General features: G+C 52.1%; 1 protein-coding gene across 3 annotated transcripts in view; it reads right to left on the reverse strand.

The window, feature by feature from the left end:
• Positions 1-22,454, reverse strand: part of AGAP3 (ArfGAP with GTPase domain, ankyrin repeat and PH domain 3) — a 101,251-nt gene that overhangs the window by 41,251 nt on the left and 37,546 nt on the right. For all 3 annotated transcript variants that reach the window (XM_033166305.1, XM_033166304.1, XM_033166306.1), the window contains exons 2-7: positions 16,730-16,788; positions 12,707-12,794; positions 11,115-11,200; positions 10,740-10,881; positions 7,104-7,238; positions 5,533-5,660 (exon numbers count right to left, since the gene is read on the reverse strand). In XM_033166305.1, the coding sequence (XP_033022196.1) occupies positions 5,533-5,660; positions 7,104-7,238; positions 10,740-10,881; positions 11,115-11,200; positions 12,707-12,794; positions 16,730-16,788 (638 nt within the window). The remainder of the gene's footprint in view (positions 1-5,532; positions 5,661-7,103; positions 7,239-10,739; positions 10,882-11,114; positions 11,201-12,706; positions 12,795-16,729; positions 16,789-22,454) is intronic.

Below are 22,454 nucleotides of genomic sequence, written 5' to 3' on the forward strand. Positions count from 1 at the left end.
ACCGCGTTTGTAAGGTCACCAGCGGGGGTAAGTCTGATTCTGGCAGAGGATCCACCATGCAGTTGGATCATGAGCCAAAGGAGCCTTTTATCAATGCCCCACCTCGCCAATTTCTCCCATAGAATGGTTCTGGGGATGCTGTCGAAGGCTGCCTTCAGGTCTATGAAGGCAGCGCATAAACGTCCTCGACTGGGGAAGGAGTATTTCCTTGCAAGGTGGTAAAGGATTATGGCATGATCTATGGTGGAACGATTGGGTCTAAAGCCCGCTTGTTCATGGCCAATCAGGTTGGATTCTTCTGCCCATTGAGACAGTTTAGACAGCAACAAGCGGGCATAAATTTTCCCTATAGTCGAAAGGAGGCTGATACTACGATAGTTCCCTGGATCAGCAGGAGGACCTTTTTTATAGATTGGTATAATAATGGCTTCCTTCCATGTCTTGGGAATACAGCCAGTAACATTAATGGCGTCAAAGGTTTTGGCCAGGATTCCTGACCACCACTCAGGATGTGATTTAATGGCCTCTGCAGGAACCAGGTCAGGGCCGGGGGCCTTACCCACTTTCAACTGGGATATAAGGACTGATATTTCGCCTGGATCTGTGGGCGGCCATCTGGGTAGGTGTTCGAACAAGTGCTCCAGATGAGGAACCGGAGCTTCTGCCTGTGAGAAACATTTCCTAAGGAACTGTTCCCAAGTAGGGGCTGGGATAACAGTCAAGGGATATTTCCTAGTTCTACTGTTAATTAGTGACCAGAATTCATTAGCTCTGCGGGATTTGGAAGCTAAGATCAAGGCTTGCCAACGGGTAGACTGCCACTCCCGTTTTGCCATTTTCAGAGCCTGTTTATAGGCTAATTTGGCTTGAAAGTATATAGATGGTAAACTGGAAGCGCCTGAGTTTTTATACTCGTTGTATATTGAGCGCAGTTGGAGTTTGGCTTGTTTACATACAGAGTTATACCAGGGAGCTCCTGAGTTATATTGGGCTCGCGTAACTGTTTGAGAAGGCGATGTAAAAAAAGCAGTAAAGTTTGCTGTAAGGTGGCTAAAGAGATTCAGAACTGCACTGGGATCGCATGAGTCGGAAATTGAAACAATTGGATGAACTTGAATTTCTTTCTGAAATAATTCTTTATACTTTAGGGCGAGAGCCTCTGACCATTTAATCCCTCTTAATTTAGATGCTGCATTAATTTCCATGAGGGGGAAATGTCTATGATCAACCCCTTGCCAAACCAGAGAAAGCGTGGCCGTTAGGGGAAGGTGGTCACTAACATGCGCATTATCGACCTTAAAGGAAAGGACACTCTTAGCTAAATCCCTGGAAACCAACAGGTAGTCAAGGACGCTATTAGATTTTGTGCCAAGATGAGTAAACTCCCCCGGTATATCAGGGGGGTATCTACCATTCAAAAAAACTAAATTCAGGCGGATGGCCATTAGATAGAAGATAACTCCTGCCTCATTTACTCTGGAATCCTTAGAAATTCTTGTTGCAACGTGCTCCCATTCGTAGTTGTCAAAACAGGGGGTAACCCACCATTTGGTTTTAGTCAATGAGTCCCAATTGGCAGCTGTACGGGCATTAAAGTCTCCACCTATTATAGATGGGATATTTGGGCATTTAATGTAACAAGAAAGAAGATGGTCTTCTAAAGAGTCCCATCTAGAGCAAAGTTCAGGGCGCCGCCCTCCTGGGGGGAGGTAGACATTGGATATTAAAAGTGAGATCTTTTCCCCCGTTATCAGCCCAGAAAGAACATAAGGAGGGCAAGCCTGCACAAAGGAGAGTTTGGTATGTAGCTTGAGTGAAACACCAATTACGAGACCACCTTTGGGGCGACCACCTTTCAAGGAGGGGCTAGCACGGAGTGTTAGGAGGTCGAAACCATTTATAACAATTTCCTCCTCCTCCCAGGTTTCTTGTAATAGGATGATGTGAAACAAGTTAATGTATGCCAGAAATTCGGGGTCAGATTTTTTCCCACGCCAACCGGCAATGTTCCAACAAAGAACCAATAGCGGACAGTTTCTATGCTCACCAGTTAGCTGTCATTTAGGGGGAAAGGTAGTGACCTTAGGAGGCTGAGAGGACCCTGCAAAGAAATCAGTTATTTTACTTTGTAGGAGTGGCTCAAGTGGGGGCCGCACTGGCATAGAGTTCAAGGATGGATAGACAGGCTGATGCAGCCGGACATTCCCTCTATTGGGTGGAGTTTCTAATACAGACAGGTCACACGCCTCCATGATGTTAGGGGACGATGTGCGGAGGGCCTCCAAGTAGAGCCGTCGGTCTTTAAGGGATTGTGTATCAGTTCTCGCAGGGACGGCAGAGGCAGGCCCCCTAGTAGGCCAACCAGATGAGGTTGAAATGATCTGGTTTATATGTCCTGCAGGATCTTCAATCAGCACGGTGTTAACTCTCAGCACTGGGACAGCATCCTCCTGTGTTTGTCTCGGTATCAGAGGAGATTGTAGATCTGGAACTGCCTCTGGGGCTGAGCAAGGAGAATTCACTAATGCACCCGCTCTTTGTATGTCGGTAGAATAGGAGGACTCCAGATCCGGCATAGAGGAGTAGGATGGCAATGATTTATTAGGAGAGGTAGGATTTTGAGCATCATTCTTTGGCTCGTTATCCAAGAGGGATGAATGTAGATCTATTAATGGTGGAGATAGATGTCCAACTTGGGGTATGGAGCGAGGATCTATTTCCTGGAGAGAGGCCCTGGCACCCAGCAAGGGTGTCGCACACTTTGGCATAGGGCTTTGAGGGATTAACTCATCCATTTCCATAGAGCACGGTTCTGCTGAATTGGGATGATTGATGTTCATGAGCGATTTAGTATGGAGGATGTGCAAGAGCTGTTGTTTAAGTGAGTCCAGCCTACAGATTATTTCCTGTTGTTCAGTTGTTGGTAGCTCACCAAAAGAGGCGATAAGACATCTTTCCTCCGGGGGTGTCCAGTGGTTGTCCTCACAGCTATGATTCTTTGTTACTGCGGTGGAAGCATGGGGCATGGATTGTTGCGGGACATACGTGTCTAAGGTAGGTGGCTCAGGGTCCCGGATTGTATCTGGGATAATAAATGAGGGGGTCTTATCCGGTGATCTATCGATTAGGAGTGGTTTTGTCTTGGAATCGGTGAAAACTCTTGTTGGTATAATGCCGCAACTTGCCAGGAATGCTTTCCGCCTGATGGAGATAGAGGGAATCCTTGAGGAGTAAAAAGCGAGCATTACTTTCTGGTGCCTGCGCTGATAATTCAGTGGTAGCACTGCAATAAGGTCGACTTGAGATGACACAATGTTTAGAAGTTTGCTTAGGTGCTCTTTAACACCACGCAAGGTACCCCACCGCGGAGACCCATCCCAGATAGTGAGGCATAATTTCCTTGGTTGCAGAATCAGCGATTGGTGGGACAATAGGGGATTAAGTTGAAACTTAAAGTTATCCAGCTCTTTGTTACTCGAAGGGAGGTGTTGCTGTCTGCCTGGATCACCTGTTGCCACAGATTGGGCTGCCTTCGGTGGAGGGAGAACAATTTTTTGTTGAAGTTTGCAAAATTGTGAGGATAGTCCATCGAGTCTTTCAAAAATACAGTGAAGAGTTCTGATTATTAGATGGAGTTGTTCCCAACTAGTACAATCCCCTCGTTCAATTTCTGGACCTGTCGCCAGGGGGGACCCATCCCCTGTGACTTTTCTATTTCCATTTATAGTCTGTGGGGTATTCGAATCCTCCACTAGAGTAACCACCTCATTATCGCAGACATCTTTAAGGGGAGAAAATCTGTTTTTTATTGGCACCATGAAGGTCAGTTTACTAAAAGAGTCCTCCAATTTAGCTTGTTTAGGAGCTGGTGCTGAGACTGCTTCCTCTGGGTCTCTGCTGCGTTTACTAGTAGGCGTCATAATGAAGTGGGAGAAAAGCCAGAAGGACAAGAAAAACGAGAAGAGAGATAAAAGCCCAACTTCATAGTACCAAAACAAGGCAAAGAAGGGAGTTGACGAGTAGCGGCTATCGGCTGGCAGCCTGCCCAGGGTGTCTCGTGGAAGCTTATAAAAGATATCGGTAAAAACCCATGGAAGGTAAGGGTAATGTATAAAATGTATAAAATTAGGGAATTAAAAGTCGTTTACTTCCCTGGAAGCAGTGGGCGATAATTATCGCTCGTGTTATCTCAAGAGCTCCAAAGCCTGCTTGCTACGCCGACGCCATCTTAGCCTTAGCGTCGACTGAATTCTGACCAAACTACGCCTCCTAGAGCAAAATATACACCAGGAAGCTTTGTTTGGGCAGAATTGAGTGGATAATTAATAAATAAATAAATAAATAAATAAATAAATAATTGTTGTTGTTCAGTCGTTCAGTCGTGTCCGACTCTTCGTGACCCCATGGAATAATAATAATAATAATAATAATAATAATAATAATAATAATAATAATTTATACTGCATCCATCTGGCTGGGTTGCCTTAGTGGCTCCCAACAGAATATTAAAAGCACAATAAAACATCAAACATTAAAAGCTTCCCTAAACAGGGCTGCCTTCAGATGTCTTCTGAAAGTCACATAGTTGTTTATTTCCTTGACATCTGACGGGAGGGCATTCCACAGGGCAGGAGCCACCACCGAGAAGGCCCTCTGCCTGGTTCCCTGTAACCTCGCTTCTCGCAGGGAGGGAACGACCAGAGTTAATGCTAAATACATGACTTCTGGCAAATGAGCCACCAGAGCCGCCGGTCGACTGTGAACATTTGTGTCCTGGTCTTTTAAGACTCGCCTACCCAGATACTCTCTGAAAGCGGAGCATTGGCTGCCGGATGTGAACTACACTGGCATCCTTTTCAGCTCTCCTACCCACCAGCCTGGCAAGGGACTCTCGCAAGTATGCAGAAGGCGCTGGTTGGCGTTAGGGTGGTGCTGGTCGGCGCTCGACCCCCTGAGATTGCAAAGAGAGGGCACCACAGACACCCGCAGGACCAGCCCCCCCCTTCTGCTACTCCAGCTGAGGTCCAGCCACTCTTCCCCTCCAGCCAGGGCAATCCCTTCCCCTCTCCATCTTTTCCATTGAAGGCTACCCACGGGGGCATCTGGGTGACCTCTGCGAGGACGGGATGCCGAACAAGATGGGCCATTGGCCTGATCCAGCCGCAGGGCTCTTTTTACGGAGATCTATTGCGATAGCAGAACCTCCACGCCCAGGGGCAGTCTACCTCCAAATACAGGAAGATGGGGAATAACAATTGGGGAATCGCTGTTGCTTCCAAGCTTCCCATATGGAGCATTGGGGAGGCCACTGTGAGGACGGGGTGCTGGACTAGAGGGGCCAGATCCAGCAAGGGCCTTTTGGGGTTCTCAGGTCCCTTTCTAGAGCTCTGAGCAATGAGAACTCTGGTTTCCTGCAGGGCTAAGCCCAGGGCAGCCTCTTTCCCTCTCACGGGGCTTGCCAGAAAGACCCTCAAGGCTCCCAGGAAAGACCGAGGGCCCTGGCCAAAGATGCCCCCCCCCGGCCCGCCCTACCTGGTTGATGTGCACAGAGGGGATGGAGGCAGCCGAGACGGACGAATGGCTGGGAGAGTTGGGCAGCGACTTGCAGGGCCCAATGGAGAGCTGCTGCTTCTTGCGCAGGGCTACCACTTTCTGGGCCACTGGAAAAGCGGGGGGGGGGGGGGAGGAGAGAGTAAAACCCCAGGTGACCATCGGGGGGGGGGGAGGAGAGAGATAAGCCCCAGGTGACCATCGGGGGGGGGAGGCAGTTTCCAGAAAAAGGGGGGGGGTGCAGCATCCGAAAGCGCACTCAGCCCCCATCTCTGGCACAGCAGCCACACTTAGGGTGCCTCCCCCCCACTGCCCCCCCACAGATGGGCTGGGGAAGGTCAAGAATGGGGGGGGGCCCTGAGCCACAACACGTATTTGCAGGGTGTGTGTGGCAATCAGCCCCACCTCTATTTCCGGGTCTCTGGAACTCCCTGCCACCATAACTTCCCACTGTGACCCTTCTCCGCTGCCCCCTCTGAGATTTGGGGGGGGGGGCAAGGCGGGCGCTGGCAGGCCAGGTTCTCCTCAGGGCCAAACGCCCGCCCTCGGCCCAAGCCCACAAAAAGCTCTCCCAGTTGCACTTCTGCCTGCTGGGGCAGCTGACCCCTTTGGGACTCCTCGCTCACCCATGTTTTGTGGGGTCAGCCTGCCAGGGCCGCTGGCTCCCTCCCCCTGCTCTTCACCGCAAGTCTCCACCCCCCACTTCCCCCTCAGCCACCATGACTTTCTCATAGGGGCAGTTAACTGCCTGTCTTCTCTGAGCGGAGCCCTCCAGGTCCAATCACAGGGCCACTGTTCCCCAGACCAATCAGAAAGCTTTCACCCGATCCAGGCCCCGCCTCTAAGCACTGCAAGGGCTCCTCCCCTCTCAGCCAAGAAGCCACTGCTAAAAAGGCCCTGCAAGAGCGCCAGGCCTCGGCCCCCTGGGAGTTAGCAATTCACCAACTTTTTCGGGGGGGGCACCCCCTTGGTCCCTGTAAAATGCATTATGCAGGATTGCCCTTTGCATGACCCATTTCGGAAGATGTAAGCACAATACAATTAAAAACAATAGCAATTAATTGCACTCTTGTTCAAATTGCAACTCTTTAATCCAACAAAATGCATGAACTTGGTCTGGTGATGCCAGCTTTTCAAAGCCTGAAAGTCACCTGCAAGCACAGTGCCCCCTGCCACCCCCTCGTCTCTGAGCGGCCCCCACCCCAGGTAATCCCTCCACCCACTTTGGGAACCACTGCTCGGCTGACGGGAGCTGCAGCCCAAAGGCCCTAGAGGGTTATCAAGCTGGCAAACACTGCCTTGCCACCAACAGAGACCACACAAAACATAAAGGGACCCCTGCAACGCAGCAGCAACCTGTGGAACTCACTGCCACAAGATGGATCAGCAGTCTCTACTCTAAATGGTGTTTTTTTTTTAAGTCAACATACCACTGTAGAAAGGGCAATTCAGGGGCAAAGGCCGCTGCCGCTTGCTGCCAGGAAAGATGGGCTCCCTTCTTGCGCCCCAGAAAGGCAGCCCCGCTCCCCTCTTGCTCCCTTGCGCCCACTCACCATCCTGGAAGACTCTCTCCACATTGAGCCCATAAGTGGCACACGTCTCGTAGTAGGTGCAGCGCTTCAGGTCGTTTGACAGCTTCCTGGCGCGGGAGTCATCAATCACCCGGGGGTTGGTGGCACTGATGGCATCTGAGAGGGAGGGAGGGAGGGAGGGAGTCAGGGAGAGGCCTGAGAACATCTACCCCCCTGCTGCCGACCTCCCTGGGGCAGGCAGGGGTCACTGCTGCCCCACGCAGTGTCCCAGGGCATGGGCACAACGCCAGGCAGGCCTTTGCCAACACCCCCCTTGCGCTTGATCTGCCCTCTCCTCTCTGACAGACGCACCTGCCCTCCCTCCCTCCCTCCCTCCCTGGCCCTGGAGCAAAAGGTGGGAGATTCTCCCTGTAACCACCTGAGGCCATTTACCTGCAAGACCCCTTTGCCCCTCGTGCAGCCACAATGAGCGGAATGGGCACTGCCACATCACACCCATTTTACGCCCTTGTAAAAACTCAGTCGTTGAGTGTGGCAGCACCTGTCCTGGGGAACTCCCTGCCTCTGGACACTAAGCAGGCACCTTCCTGGGCACTCTGATAAAAACACCTTCGTTTCAACAAGCCTGTCCAGACGCAAATCTTAAAGGCGCTTTAGCATTTTAACTTTTTGCATGATTTGAAGGACTGCTCTAATTTTGTCCTTTGTTTTCTTGCCTTCTTGCAAAACTCTGAGAGGCATTCTCTCCCCCCCCCCCCAAACACAAAATCAGGGACTGTATAAATTTTGATCAAACAAACAAACAAAGTCCGCAACGCCTGGGGGGGCCCTGCTGTGACCCTCTCTAGATGTTGCCAGGCCAGACTCCCCCCACTCACAGCAGCCAGCTTGGCCAATGGTTAGGGACAAGGGTGGGAGGCCACATTTTTTGGGGGGGGTGTTGTCACTGCAGGTCCCCCATTCCTGCTCTAAGTTCAGGGGGAGGGAAAGAGGTCCCCTTCCAAGGCCCCCTTCCCTTTCATCTGTCCAGGGGCTGGAGGGGGGCGCCCCCCTGACCCCACTGCCTTTCCACTTCAGGCCCCAGTCCAAGTAGACCCCCCCCAAGGCCTCCTCTTTCTGATAAATTGCTTATTGTGAACAAAAACTGCTGCCCCCGTAGCACCCCAGACCCTTCCCTTCAGGATCCAGAACATGCCTGTGCAAAGGCAGGTATGACACCCACTGTGGAGACCAGGCGCAAAACGGGGGGGGGGGGTGTCTCCCACACATTTGCCTCTCACTACACCCAACCCGTTCTCCTCCTGTTGCCACCGGACTGGCAAACACTAGACTGTAAGCTCCTCGGGGCAGGGGCATTCTTAGCCCCTTGGCTGCCGGGGACGGGAAGCCAAGAGGCACCCCTGGGGGCGGGGCATCGCGGTGCGTGCGTGTGTCATGACGTCATGACGCACGCGGCGCCCCGCCACAGGGGTGCTGGGCGGCAGATTCGGGAGTCTTTGTGGGCTGCAAAGACTCCCGAGTCCGCCGCCCGGGCTCCCTTGGCGGAGCGCAAGTCAGGGAGGCAAGGGGTGGGCCAGCAAGGTGGGGTGCCACCCCCTCATCGCTGGCCCGCCCCTCTCCATGCCCCGGCTCCGCAAGCCAGCCAGCAGCGGAGCTCGGCAAAGAGCAGGCCAGCGAGGAGGGGGTGGCACCCCACCTCGCTGGCCCGCCCCTTGCCTCCATGCCGAGCTGTGCCGCTGGAAGGGGGGGCTATTTTTGGTGCTGCTGGGGCAGAGCCGCAGGGGCGGCAGGGAGGGGGGGTGACACCCCTCCTCGCTGGCCGCCCCTGCAGCTCCACCCCGGCAGTGCCGAAAATAGCCTAGAAAGAATTTTTTTTAAAAATAAAATAAAAATAAAACATGTTTTAAAAAAGCCCAGTGGGCGGGGGGCCCCCAATGTGTCACCCCCAGCAGTGGCGCTGCTCGGGGCCCCCCGTCCCCTCCGCCCCCCCTGCGACGCCCCTGCCTCGGGGCGAAGACTCACAGTCTCTCCCCTCTGCAGCAAAGCCCTGAGACCGTGGGGACAAGCGAGACCTGGGGAAAACCCCTCCGTGGGCCAGCCAGCCAGGCTGGAAAATGCATTCTGTTCTGCCCCCCATCCAAGGCAGTCCCCATCCTACAACAATCCTACAGAATGGGCTGGGGGGCATTTTGCCATTTAAGGTGGCTTAGTTTTGTATCTGTGCCAACCCCCTTGAGCACACCAATGACTATCATTATTAGTTTCAGGTAGGGAGCTGTGTTGGTCTGGCGCAGTCGAAATAAATTAAAAAATTAAAAACTTGTCCAGTAGCACCTTAGAGACCAACTGAGTTTGTTCTGGGTATAAGGTTTTTTTGGTATCTGAAGAAGTGTGCATGCACACAAAAACTTATACCCGGAACAAACTCAGTTGGTCTCTAAGGTGCTACTGGAAAATTTATTGTTGTTGTTGTTGGTTGTTGGTTGTTGTTGTTGTTATTATTATTTCTATACTGCCCTATACCCGGAGGTCTCTAGGGCTGGGCAATATATCAATATATCGTCCAAGTCCATATCGTAATATCGGTTTCATAATTTCCGACCTGACAATATATATCACAAATCATGATGCGTGTGTGGTTCCTATGCAAAAATCACAATGTGGGGGAAACCGTGAAGCCAGTCAATGCCTCTCGGAAGCTCCATCCTTATTTCAGACGATATATCAATATATCGAGATGTTTAGCTGGTGATATATTGTGTCGTTGAAAACCAGATATCGCTCAGCCCTCCCAATGGCCTCTGAGCTCCCTCCCTGGGTTCTCAGCACAGAGGCTGGATGGGTGGGGGGGGGGAAAGAGAGACTTTGTGTTCCTCCCCAGGCAGTGGGATTTCCACCTGCCTTGCCCCCCCCCTTCCCAGACGATGACTTTTAAGAACAGCAGCAGAAGCAGCAGCTGGGAAAAGAGCAGCTCAGGGTACTTTTATGGAAATATTTTTATAAGTTCTGTGTCTTTGTTTCTCAGTTTGATCCTATTACACGGGTTTGTATGTCTTGTGGTATTTGATGCATTGTGATTTGCTGCTACTTTTATTGATTATAGATTGGTAATTCTTTATTGTGGCCGAACTGTTTTTAATGACTATTTGCCGTTGTTTACTTTAACAGTCATACCTCATGTCACGGCCTCTGCGGGTCACTTCTTTTCTGGTTGCGCTCTGCGCCGAACCCGGAAGTACCGGAACAAGTTACTTACAGGTTTCAGAGCTCGCGCATGTGCAAAAGTGCCGAATTACGTCATGCGTGTGCGCAGACGCGGCGCTGCGTGATACGAATGCTGCGGGTTGCAGGCTTGCCTCCGTCATGGATTATGTCCGCAACCTGAGCGTCCACTGTACTGTTTACTGTTAGATTCTGATGGATTTTTGAATGTTGAAGTTATTGTGACTTTTATGAATTATTATTATTATTAATAAAAGTCACTATTATTATTATTATTATTATTATTATTATTATTATTATTATTATTCAGTGGCAGCCCCCCCCAAGAGCAGGACTTCCCTGCCGTGACCCCCAGACCAGAGAGAGCGGCTTCCCACTGCCTGACCCTCCAGTCCGCTCCTGCCCTGCGCTGGCCGCCCCCCCACCCCCGCTCACCTTGCGTGCCCACCAACACCATGGGCACCTCCGAAGTATTGCGGTAGCTGCAGAGCCGCAAGTAGTAGTTGTAGACCGTCTGGAAGCTGATCTCGTCCTCCAGGCTGAAGACAAAGACCACGGCGTCCACCCAGGCCGCAAACTGGAGAAAGAGCGCACGGGGGGGGGGGTCAGAGCAGCATGGCCTCAGCCGCCCCCCAGCAGGACCCTCTGAGAAGCCTTTCCAACAGGACAACAGAGGAGCCCCATTTTTGGCTCTCCTGTCCTGCTTCAGCCTCTGGGAGTCTTCTCCTCGCGACTCCCAGAGGCTGAAGGGGCCCCCGCAGCAAGACCCCTCCCTGACCCCCCACAAGCAAGGGGCCCCCAGAGACTCACCTGCAGCTCAGGAGGGCCTCCTTCATCGCGGATCAGCAACAGGTAGCTCTGCCCATCCACCACAATCTCCTTCTTGAACCGGCCACCTGGGGATGCAGGCAGGCGGGGCGGGGTGGGGGGAGAGATCAGTGGCAAAGCCAATCTGGAAAAGGTCCACCTCCTGGCCAAGGGATCTGACCCCCCAGCCGCAAGGAAGAGCACTGGACATGGCTCCCCAAGTCTCCCCAGCTCTGCCCTAGATAAGTCCCCCCTCTCTTTCTCCGTCTTCCGTCCCGCATCAACAGGAGTGGGGGCCGATCAATTGGTGCTCCCCACAGACCCACCTCTCTGGGGCGCAGGGAAACTGGCACAGTGGCGTACCAAGGGGGGGCGATGGGGGCGGGGTGCCACTGAACTGGCGGCCCCAAACAAGAGAGCCTTAGGCCCAAAGCATTTTGCTCCCCCTGCCTCAAGCTCTTTGGCTTCAGCCAGGGGAAACCGGCCCTCTCTCTCTGGCCCCCGGCCACCATCCCTCAGACCACCCTGCCTGGGATTTTAGGGGTCTCCCGGTCAGGGCCAGGTGCTTAGGAAAGGCCCATTAGAACCCCCCCAAGCGTCATTCTAAGTAGAGCACATTGTAAGTAAGAGAGCAGAGAACAGGGAGGCCAAGAGTGGAACTTGGGCGTTGCAGCAGAATCGGGGCCGCCTCAGAGCGACACAAACGAAACTGGTCCCTCCAAGCCAGCAGCACGGAGGAGCTCCCTCACAGCCCCCCCCTACTCTAAAGGCCACGGCACCCAAGGTTTTTCGGATGGGTGCCTGGTGGGATGCCAGGATTAAACCAGAGGAAAGTCTCTCCCGGCAGGTTGGAGAAGCACAGCGAAGAGGACTTCCGGATCCTGTGGCCCACTGGATTAAGGAGAGAGAGGGGCTCCTCCGGGGAGTCACAGAGACGTCCGCTTGACCCCCAAGGAGCAGGAGGGTCTGAGAGATGGAGGGGGGCCTCTCCCACAGGAAGGGAGACCCTCGCTGACCACAGGAAGGGCTGGATCCTGCTCTCTGCTCTCTGCCCTGGGCACAGGAACAGGGCAAAGAGCAAAAGGCACAACCTCACGTCTGTCACTAACGGACATGGACTTGGGACCCCCCCCCCTGCGCCCCCCAGACCACTTTGATCGACGGCCCTGATGCTGCTACAAGGGTTCGTTCCTGATTTGTAAGAACTCGAGTCTGCCTGTGTGGCAGCGACTGGACCTTGGAACTCCCTGCCTCTTGACACCAGGCCTCTTGACACCACTTCCCCTTTCTGGCACCTGCTAAAAACATTCCTGTTCAGACAAGCCCACCTGGGCATGTAGAAAATAGATGCTGAGTTTTAATCTGTTTCTTGTCTATTGTTACTTGAACTTTTCGAAAGTCTTAAATGACTGCTGTTAACGAAATGGTCTCAAAGAAAAATTCTCTTTTTGCAAACTGCTTGGAGGGTTGCTGTTTGCTCTACAGTTGCGCAGTGCGCGCATTTTGCAACCCTGCAGTGCGTAAATTTCATACAGCAGGGAGTCCCAGGCAGGGCTGTGACCCACAAGAGGGCCAGAGAGGGGCTGCCCCCTTACCTTCCGGCGATTCCTCCTGCACGTAGGTCCCCGTCAGATAGCGGTGAACCAAGGCGGACTTCCCACTGGACAGATTCCCCACGATCCCCTGAAATGCAGAAGGCAAGGCTGAGCACTGCGACGTCCGCTTGGGAGGTGGAGGCTGGATCGGGGCCTGGCGGGGCTGGCGGAGGGAGCCACGCTCTTCCCTCCAATGCACCAAGAGGCCTTTTCCAGCACAGAAATTGGGGGGGGGGGGAGAGAGAGAGATCCCTTTGGATTCCAGGCAAGCTCAAGGAAGTGGGGCAATTGCCTCTGAGGAATCATTAGTCTGAGAGGCAGTGTGGCGTAGTGGTTAGAGTACCAGAAGAAGGCCCTGAGAGACCAGGGTTCGAATCCTCAGTCGGGCAATTGCCTCTGAGGAATCATTAGTCTGAGAGGCAGTGTGGCGTAGTGGTTAGAGTACCAGAAGAAGGCCCGGGAGAGACCAGGGTTCGAATCCTCACTTGGGCAATTGCCTCTGAGGAATCATTAGTCTGAGAGGCAGTGTGGCGTAGTGGTTAGAGTACCAGAAGAAGGCCCGGGAGAGACCAGGGTTCGAATCCTCACTCGGGCAATTGTCTCTCTGAGGAATCATTAGTCTGAGAGGCAGTGTGGCGTAGTGGTTAGAGTATCAGAAGAAGGCCCGGGAGAGACCAGGGTTCGAATCCTCACTCGGGCAGGGAGCTCCTTGTGTGAACTTGGGGGCTAGTCGCTTATTTTCAGCCTAACCTACCTCTCAGGGTCATTGTGAGGATAGAAAGGGGAGAAGGACAACCATGAGCTCCTTGGAGGAATAGGGGGGGGGATATCAACGCACACCCCCAAACTGGGTCGTCGAAGCATGAGTCAAAACACTCAGGCTTGGAGCGTGGCTGTTTTCAACAGCCTTGTTTGGGTTTATTTCAAAGCTGAGCCTGGCAATGTCAGCCCTGGCTGCTCAAAGCTCAGGCCCAGCTGGGCAGGGGCCTCTGGCCCATGCTGGAAGCCCACCATGGGCACCTGCCCTTGCTTGGCAACAAGGGGCAAGATGGCGCCAGGGCTTGCTCTCCCTCTCTGTGGTCCCAGCATGCGCAAGACAGAAGAGTGCGCCAGGAACGGCGGCCCCTGCATGCGTTTCTGCGGAGCTTGTCCAGCAAGGAACAGACAGTCTTGGAAAGGGATGTGCTTGTAGGATTGGAATATCACTTGTAGTTTCATGGTGAACTTTGGAGATAACGGAGATGTAAAAGATTTGGATTATTATGAAAGATGCAGGAGGGAATGATTAATAATAGGACCCACAAAGGGGAGGAGGGAAGTCTGGGAGATTCCTTGGAATCTTGTTCCTATGATTTATTTTGATATATGATTGTAAAAAATTAATCTGAAAAAGCAAATAAATCTTAAAAGGAAAGTGGTGGGCTCTCTCCCCCTTTTTTATGGAAAATAAGTTCTTCTCTTGCTATTTTTTTACCCTTTATATTTCTCTCTCTCTCTTTCCTCAATCTTTGTTTCTACTGTCCTTTTCTTTTCTTGTCTATTTCTAATTTTATGGTGCAATGGAAAAAAGTAATTAAAAATCTCATTTAAAGAAAGAAAGAAAGAGAAGAGAAGAGAAGAGAAGAGGTGGACTCTCCTTGACTGTCATGGATGCTTCAGTTGAGATTCCTGCATTAGTCGCTTCCAACTCTACGATTCTGAAGGGTGGAGGGAGGAAGATGGGGCACACTTATGGGGCAGAGGCAGGCACTCCTTGGCACCCCGCCTGGCACCTGCCAGAAATAACTGCCTGCAACCCAGAGCCCCCTTTCCCACCCCAAACTGTCCTCCTTTGCCGATAGGAATAAAATACAGGTTGACTCCCATCAGCGCTGCAGCCTTTGCCCAGAAGGTGGCGCTCTTTGCCTTTGCAGATATCAAGCGCCAAAGGCTAGCAAAGGGTTAAGCCCGTTAATTTGGGAAGTCCTGACCTGACTCTCTCTTGGCTCCCAGGTGGTTTTAAAGGCACAGGTAAGCTCTTCCCCAAAGGAGGCAGCAAAGGCCACCAACCGGGATGGATGGCTTAAAAAAAAAAAAGGATTAGATAAATCCACAACTACTATTGGTATAGAAATGAAATTATTTTCCATTTCCCATGGAATGGAAAATGGAAAACGAGCGAGGTCCCAACTAAAGAAGAACTTAAGCAACTTAAGCTGATGGAATATGCTCAGCTTGCAGACTTACCATATAGAATAAGATACAAGAAGAAGATGTTTAGTGGAGATTGGAAAACGTTTATTGAATATACGGGAAATAATTGCGAACAGCTGAAAAGGCTGGCAGCATTAAGATAAATTCAACAGTGTAAATAAGTTTTGATGGATGCAATAACGGAATGCTTAATGGTTTAGTTTTTGTAAAATATGCAGGGATTTAAGATATGCAAAATGAACCATGGAAAGAGAAAAAGGGAAGTCATTGATAAAATGAGTATTTTAAATTGTAAAGCAGAAAATTTAAAAAAATAGAGAGAGGGAGAAAGAGAGAGAAAATGAATTATTTATTATTATTATTATTATTATTATTATTTTATTATTATTATTATCATCATCTTAATTGGGGGGAAATGGCACCTAGACAATCCGTTGTGGCGACCCTGACCCAGGTTCGCCATTTGGGAATTAGATTGTATAACTGAGTTTCTAACAGTGGGGTGGAGAGAGGGCTCTTGTGTTTGAATCCTGCCCAGCAGTCTCGGTTAAGAGTGGTAGATTCGTTATCTGGGGAACCGGGTTCGCGTCTCCACTCCTCCACATGCAGCTGCTGGGTGACCTTGGGCTAGTCACACTTCTCTGAAGTCTCTCAGCCCCACTCACCTCACAGGGAGGAAGGGAAAGGAGAATGTTAGCCGCTTTGAGAATCCTTCGGGTAGTGAAAAGCGGGATATCAAATCCAAACTCTTCTTCTTCTTCTTCTTATTTGGAGAGGCTGTGGCTCATCCCTCATTCTGCTGGCTCTTTGGATCTTTTTTTTTGGGGGGGGACAGACCATCTTCCGGGGGTCTTTGGAGCAGCAGGGAAGACAGACCTTGCTCAAGCTCCCCCCACCTGCAGGCTCAGAGTCGTCTCCTCTGGGTCCAACCCCCAAGTGTGTGTGTGGGGGGGCCCACTGGAGACCTCAGTTTCTGGTGGCTGCTCTAACAAAAGACCCAGCTGGCAAGGCAGCGGAGCTCAGTGGTCAACCCAGACTGCCAGACAACCCCCCCAACCCCGCCGTTCTCTGCCATTTGGCTCTGAAGGCAGTCAGCACCACACGTGTCCTACACTGCCAGCCCCCAGTTTCTGCCATCCTGGTGCTTCTCGGGACGAGGCATGGCAGGGGGTTGGACTAGATGACCCCTGGAGGCCTCCCAACTCTGCAGTTCTATGATTCTTCCAGCCTCCAGTGGAAGCAGAGACCCACGCCTCCAGGGATTTATATGGGATGTCATCCACGGCAAGGATAAAAAACAACCACGGCTAGGTGGGTATTCCTGAGCCCCCAGCCGTCATGCCCTGGGGAGTGAGGGGCCAGGGCACACGTCTAGAGCCAGCCATGGACCCAGACCCCAAATGACCTCCGAAGTGGGGAGGACGGGCGTTCATGCCGTGGCCGCTGTTGGAAGAGGATGCTGGGCTCCGTGGGCTCCCTTGGGCCTGACCCGGCAGGACTCTTCATGTGCTCTTGTGGAACCTCCAGCTGCAAAGGCAGTCTACAGTGGTACCTCGGGTTAAGAACTCAATTTGTTCCGGAGGTCTGTTCTTAGCCTGAAACTGTTCTTAACCCGAGGAACCACTTTAGCTAATGGGGCCTCCCGCTGCCACGCGGTTTCTGTTCTCATCCTGAAGCAAAGTTCTTAACCCGAGGTACTATTTCTGGGTTAGCGGAGTCTGTAACCTGAAGCGTCTGTAACCCAAGGTACCACTGGAGAAGAGGGTTCTGGGCTAGGCAGGGCCCCTCGGACTCTCCGGAGGTTCTCAGGCACAGCCACGGAAAACTCACCACTTTCAGCTCCGGCACTGACCGACTCAAGGTCCACTCCTGGCTGTTGACAAAGGAATCTGCAGAGAGAGAGAGAAGCAGAGGGTTAAGGCAGCCCCTCAAAGCCAAAGACACCCCAGAAAAACAGAGGGGAAGGGAGGGGGGGCTTGTCAGAGCATCACATCTCTCAGGCTGGTCAGTGCTGGGTTGCACACCCCATGGATTTCTGCAAGTTATGCCCCTTTCCCCTTTCATAAAGGAGGCCAAAGAGGCAATAAAACACCACCTGATTATTCTTCTTGGGCCAGCAGCTCACCTGAAACCCCCCACCGATGGGGAGCCACTGCAGAGAAGGCCCTGTTCTCATGTTGCCACCCTGCAGACCTCTCAAGGAGGAGGCACATGAAGAAGGGCCTCAGAGGATGACCTCAGGGTCTGGGGAGGTTCATATGGAAGGAGGCGGTCCTGGAGGTATTGCGATCCTGAGCCGTTTAAGTGTTTGTAGGTCAAAACCAGCACTTTGAATTGGGCACGGAAACTAATCAGTAGCCAGTGCAGTCGGACCAGGATCGGTGTACGTAATATGCTCAGACCATCTTGCTCCAGTGAGCAACCTGGCTGCTGAATTCTGCACCAGCTGAAGTTTCCGAACCGTCTTCAGAGGCAGCCCTACGTAGAACGCATTGCAGTAATCTAACCTTGAGGTAACCAGAGCATAGACAACAGTAGTTAGGCTATCCCTGTCCAGATAGGGGTGTAGCTGGGCCACCAGCAGAAGATGGTGGAAGGCACTCCGGGCCACTGAGGCCACCTGAGCCTCGAGCGACAGCAAAGGATCCAGGAGGACCCCCAAGCTGCGAACCTGCTCCTTCAGAGGAAGTGTAACCCCATCAGGAGCAGGCGACCTCCCAGCCATCCACCACCCAGTATTGCCTGCACTGACTCGCAGCTGCAGCTCTCCGGGGATTCAGAAACTGGGCCTGGGCCTGGGAGCTTCTGCATGCAAGGCATGTGCTGTAATATGCTGGACCTCCTCACTGCCCACTGCTCCCCCTTTCCTCCCATGGCTACCAGCAAGCTCTTTGCCCAGAGGCCACGGCAGTGCCACCCTCTCCGCCCCACTCCCGACAGAGCCCAGGGCTCATGCCCTGCCCCATCCCAGAGATCTGCAGAGGCGCCAATGGAGGGTACTAATGGAAAACGGAGAGAAAGCAATTCTTTTCAAGAACCAAATGCACCTCTGCCCAACCACTAAAAGCACCCCGTTTACCTCCCCCCCCCCCGTCAATTTGCAAAGGGCAAACTGGCCCCAGCGTCTTCCTGCATGCCCACGGAGGGTGGGGAGAGCAGCTAGCCCTCGTTCAGTCTCGGGGGTCACAGCCAAGCTCACCTCCCAAAGGACGCGGTGGAGATGGAAAAGGTTCGGAAAAGAGGGGCCAAAATTATCAAGGAGACGGAAGAGCTCCTCTATGAGGAGACGCGGTGTAGGTGACTAGTAATAAGCATGGAACAGAGAAAGATGGAGAGAAGTTTCCTTTCCTCTCTCCCAACAGTGGGGACCTCCAAAGCCCTTCTTTATGCAGCGCTGAGTTAAACTATGGAACTCCCCAAAAATAGTTTCATTAAATGCGCCAATAATAGCGCTGGAGGTGCAAGATGCAATTAAGCAAGCTAAAACAGGTAAAACGCCAGGACCCGACGGTTTGTCAGCAAAGTATTATAAAAAGTTGCAGGACTTACTGGTACAACCGTTATGAACAAGATTTCAAATAGAGGTAAAGTACCAGGGACTTAGGGACGCAGGTGGCGCTGTGGGTTAAACCACAGAGCCTAGGGCTTGCCGATCAGAAGGTCAGCGGTTTGAATCTTTGCAACAGAGTGAGCTCTCATTGCTCAGTCCCAGCTCCTGCCAACCTAGCAGTTTGAAAGCACGTCAAAGTGCAAGTAGATAAATAGGTACCGCTCCGGCAGGAAGGTAAACGGAGTTTCCGTGCGCTGCTCTGGTTCACCAGAAGTGGCTTAGTCATGCTGGCCACGTGACCCGGAAGCTGGACGCTGGCTCCCTCGGCCAATAAAGCGAGATGAGCGCCGCAACCCCAGAGTCGTCCACGACTGGACCGAATGGTCAGGGGTCCCTTTACATTTACCAGAGACTTGGAAAGAGGCCTGTATTACTTTGATCCCAAAGTAAGATGCGGACTTACTTTCAGTTAAAAGTTATAGGGTTTTAATTTCCTTATTAAATAATGACTATGAGCTATTTGCCAATATACTTGCCAACCGAATGAAAGGAGTTTTGGTAGAAATAATTCATCATGATCAGGCTGGTTTCCTACCAGGACGCCAGATGTAGGATAATATAAGAAATATAATTGATGACACAGAATATCTAGAGGTCAGGAATGAGAAACAAGCTGCTTTAATGTTTATAAATGCTGAAAAGGCCTTTGATAATATTTCATGGGCCTTTATGAAGAAGACAATAAAAAGCTGGATTTTGGGAAACTCTGGAACTCCCTCCCACAGGATGGCGACCAACTAAGAGATGCCAATAAGAAGCACCTGGTTGGCTGCTGAGAGACCAGGATGCTGACCAGATGAGCCACTGGCCTGATCCAGCAGACAGGCTCTTCTTATGTTTTTAATGGAACCTCCAGGGCCAGAGGCAGTGTATCTAGATTCCCAAGTTCTTGGGGGGTATTTGGCCACTGTGAGAACAGGGTGCTGGACTAGAAGGGTCCTCTTGGGCCTGATCCAGCAGGGTTCTAGTCATGCCCTCAAGGCTGGAGGAGGAAAGCGCCGCCTGCCTCAGCTGGAAATCCCAGAGCAGCCAAAGGCAGCAGCAAGCAGCCCTCCCTGGGAGGAGCAGGAGGAGCAGCCCGCTGGCTCTGGGCTTGCCAGAACAGCACCCAAACTGGTTAGGCGAGTCTGGCTGCTCCAGGTCTCTGCAGCGGCAGATGCCTCTCAGTGTCACCCCCCCCCAACTCTCAGTGGCAGGGAAGGAGAGGGGGCACCACAGGCAGAATGCAAGGGGAGGAATGGGGTCTGTCCAAGAGAGGGAGAGGGAGCCCCCCCCTTTCAGGGAGCCTCACTCAGCTTTGGGAGCCACACAGATAGGCAGCTCGTCTCCATCTCTCTCCTCTTGAACCTGCCCCATGGAGGAGGCATCTCAGGATGGGGCAGGGGCGAGGGCTGCAGACGGGGTGGGGGTGAGGGCTGCAGACGGGGTGGGGGTGAGGGCTGCAGACGGGGTGGGGCCCCACCCAACACGCCTGCCCGGGTCAAAGCACAGAGTTCAGCAAACGGGGAGGCCCTCCCACCCCCACCCCCCGCGGGATTGAGCTCAGCTCCAGCCGCACCCCAGCCCTGCCCAGACAGGCTGAGCCAGTCTCCGGCACAGAGGGCCCCCCCACCCCCACTTCTGCCATCACCTCTTCCTCCGCAGCCTCTATGCAGAGACCCAAACCTGGCCATGGAATCAGAGAACTGTCAAGTTGGAAGGGACCCCCGAGGGCCATCCAGTCCAACCCCCTGCAATACAGGAATCTCAACCCAAGCACCCATGACGGATGGCCATGCAATCTCTGCTTAAAAACCGCCAAGGAAGGAGAGACCCCCACCTCCCGAGGGAGACCGGTCCAAAGCCAAACTGCCCCCAAACTGGGGGCTGAGGGAGGCTGGGGTCCTACCTGGACCGGACGCCAAGTGGGCAGGCAAAAGGGTCTCCTGCCCCCGACACACACACACACACACCCTCAAAGCCCTGAATGACTCAGGCCCCCAATATCTGAGAGGCTGTCTCCTTCCACGCAGACCCTCTTGGGGGCTGAGATGGGCAGGGGGGCTCCCTCCTGGTCCTCCATCCGAAGAGGTTTGGGGTGGCAGTTAAAGGGAAGATGGCCTTATCTGTGGTGGCCCCTAAACTGTGGAACTCTCTGCAGAGGTGGGTCTGACACCTTCACCATTCAGCTTCTGGTAAAAGCTGAGGACACCCCACGGGAAGTGTATGCTTTTAGGAGCCGCCTAGTTTTTTGCATTTCAATATTGCGACCTGCCTTGGGACCTTGGGGTGAAGGGCGGGCAACAAGTAAACAAACAAACCCGCTCGGATTCATGACTCCTTCATGAGGGCTAGGAACTTGGGGGAGGATTTAGGTAAAATGAGTCACAGCAGACTGACCTCCTCCTGGAGACATACAGAACTGCACACGCCACCCCAAGGACACGCCTCAGCTACTTCAACACATTCTGACTTCCTTTTCCCACGCAGAAAAGAGCAACAATGCAACATGCAAATGCAAATATCTGGAAGATTCAAATGCAGATTGGGGAGAACAGCCTCCCCACAAAACATGGACCAGAGCCAGTTATCCCAGAACTGGAAATGGCATGATTAGAAGCCAAAGGCACCTGCACCCTGCAGCGCACCAATGTCCCCAGCCTGACCCCCAGTGCACTGCACCCCTGCATTGCAGGGGGTTGGACTAGATGACCACTGGGGTCCCTTCCAGCTCTATGAATCAAGCTTCAATCCCCCCCCCCCACTAGGCTCCCTCCTTTATTCTGACAGGCCTTCAGGAACTGACTGCTTTTAAAGACAGGCCTGGTACTCTGAGGTTTCTCTGGCTGTTGCTATTTGTATTTTTAATAGATTTGTTTTTTATATTGTTTAAATTTTATTCAGGCTTAATACTTTCTGATGACAGGTAGGTAGCCGTGTTGGTCTGCCATAGTCAAAACAAAATGAAAAATAAAAAAATTCCTTCCAGTAGCACCTTAGAGACCAACCAAGTTTGTTCTTGGTATGAGCTTTCGTGTGCATGCACACTTCTTCAGATACCAATGATGATCATCTTTTCCGTCATGCTTTTACTTTTTCTGTTTTATTTCTGTGCTGCATTTTTTCTCTGTAAGTATAATAATAATCATTCCTACCTCGCAGGATTGTTGTGAGGATGAAATGGGACGGGAGGGGGAGGAACTGTGTGTGCTGCTTTCAGCTCCTTGGGAGGAAAAGTGGATTATAATGTTCTAAATGAATGAATGACAACATAAGGGCCCTTTGGACAGTAGCCGAATATACATCCTCTCCACCCTCTGCCAGAATCTCAGAACTGCCTGTTGTGTTTCAATTCTGCCCTGAGAATGAGGTGGAAAGGGGTGCACTGACTTCAGTCCAACAAACACAATTCCTTGTTGTTTTCATGACCCTCAACTTGGCTCCTTCGCTGCTCATGCCTCACTCTAGAGAACTACGAGGAACTCGAGGAATTAACTTCCTATGGGTAGCAGCAAGAATATGACACACAAAGGCTTGGAGGTTACACAGAAAACCCACGGGGGGGGGGGGAGAGGCATGAAAGAGGGCGCAGGAGAATCGTCTTTCGTGGCAAAATGGACATTTCTGCCTTTGCTGGTAAAAAATAATAATCAAAGAATGCAAAGAAGAGAAACATGTTCTCACAAGTGGTGACTATTAAGGCTTATTATAGCTCTGTGTGTTTCAAAACGGTGGTTGCTCCTCCAGGAACGACCCAGAGAAGATCAAAACTGCAAAAGTCAGATGCTGCTATATTAGAGAAGCTCTACACAACAGTACTTGAAATATCTGAGCCGCATCTGTGACTGAAAACAGCTAAGCATCATTTGAGACCGTTGCATCAAACGCAGCAATGAAAACTGTCAGGGCTACGCAGACGCCGCCTGGCAAAAGCCACAATTGTGACTCTGCAGCATCTCTGGACCA

This window comes from Lacerta agilis, chromosome 12 (genome assembly GCF_009819535.1).
Source record: "Lacerta agilis isolate rLacAgi1 chromosome 12, rLacAgi1.pri, whole genome shotgun sequence".
Lineage (NCBI taxonomy): Eukaryota > Metazoa > Chordata > Lepidosauria > Squamata > Lacertidae > Lacerta > Lacerta agilis.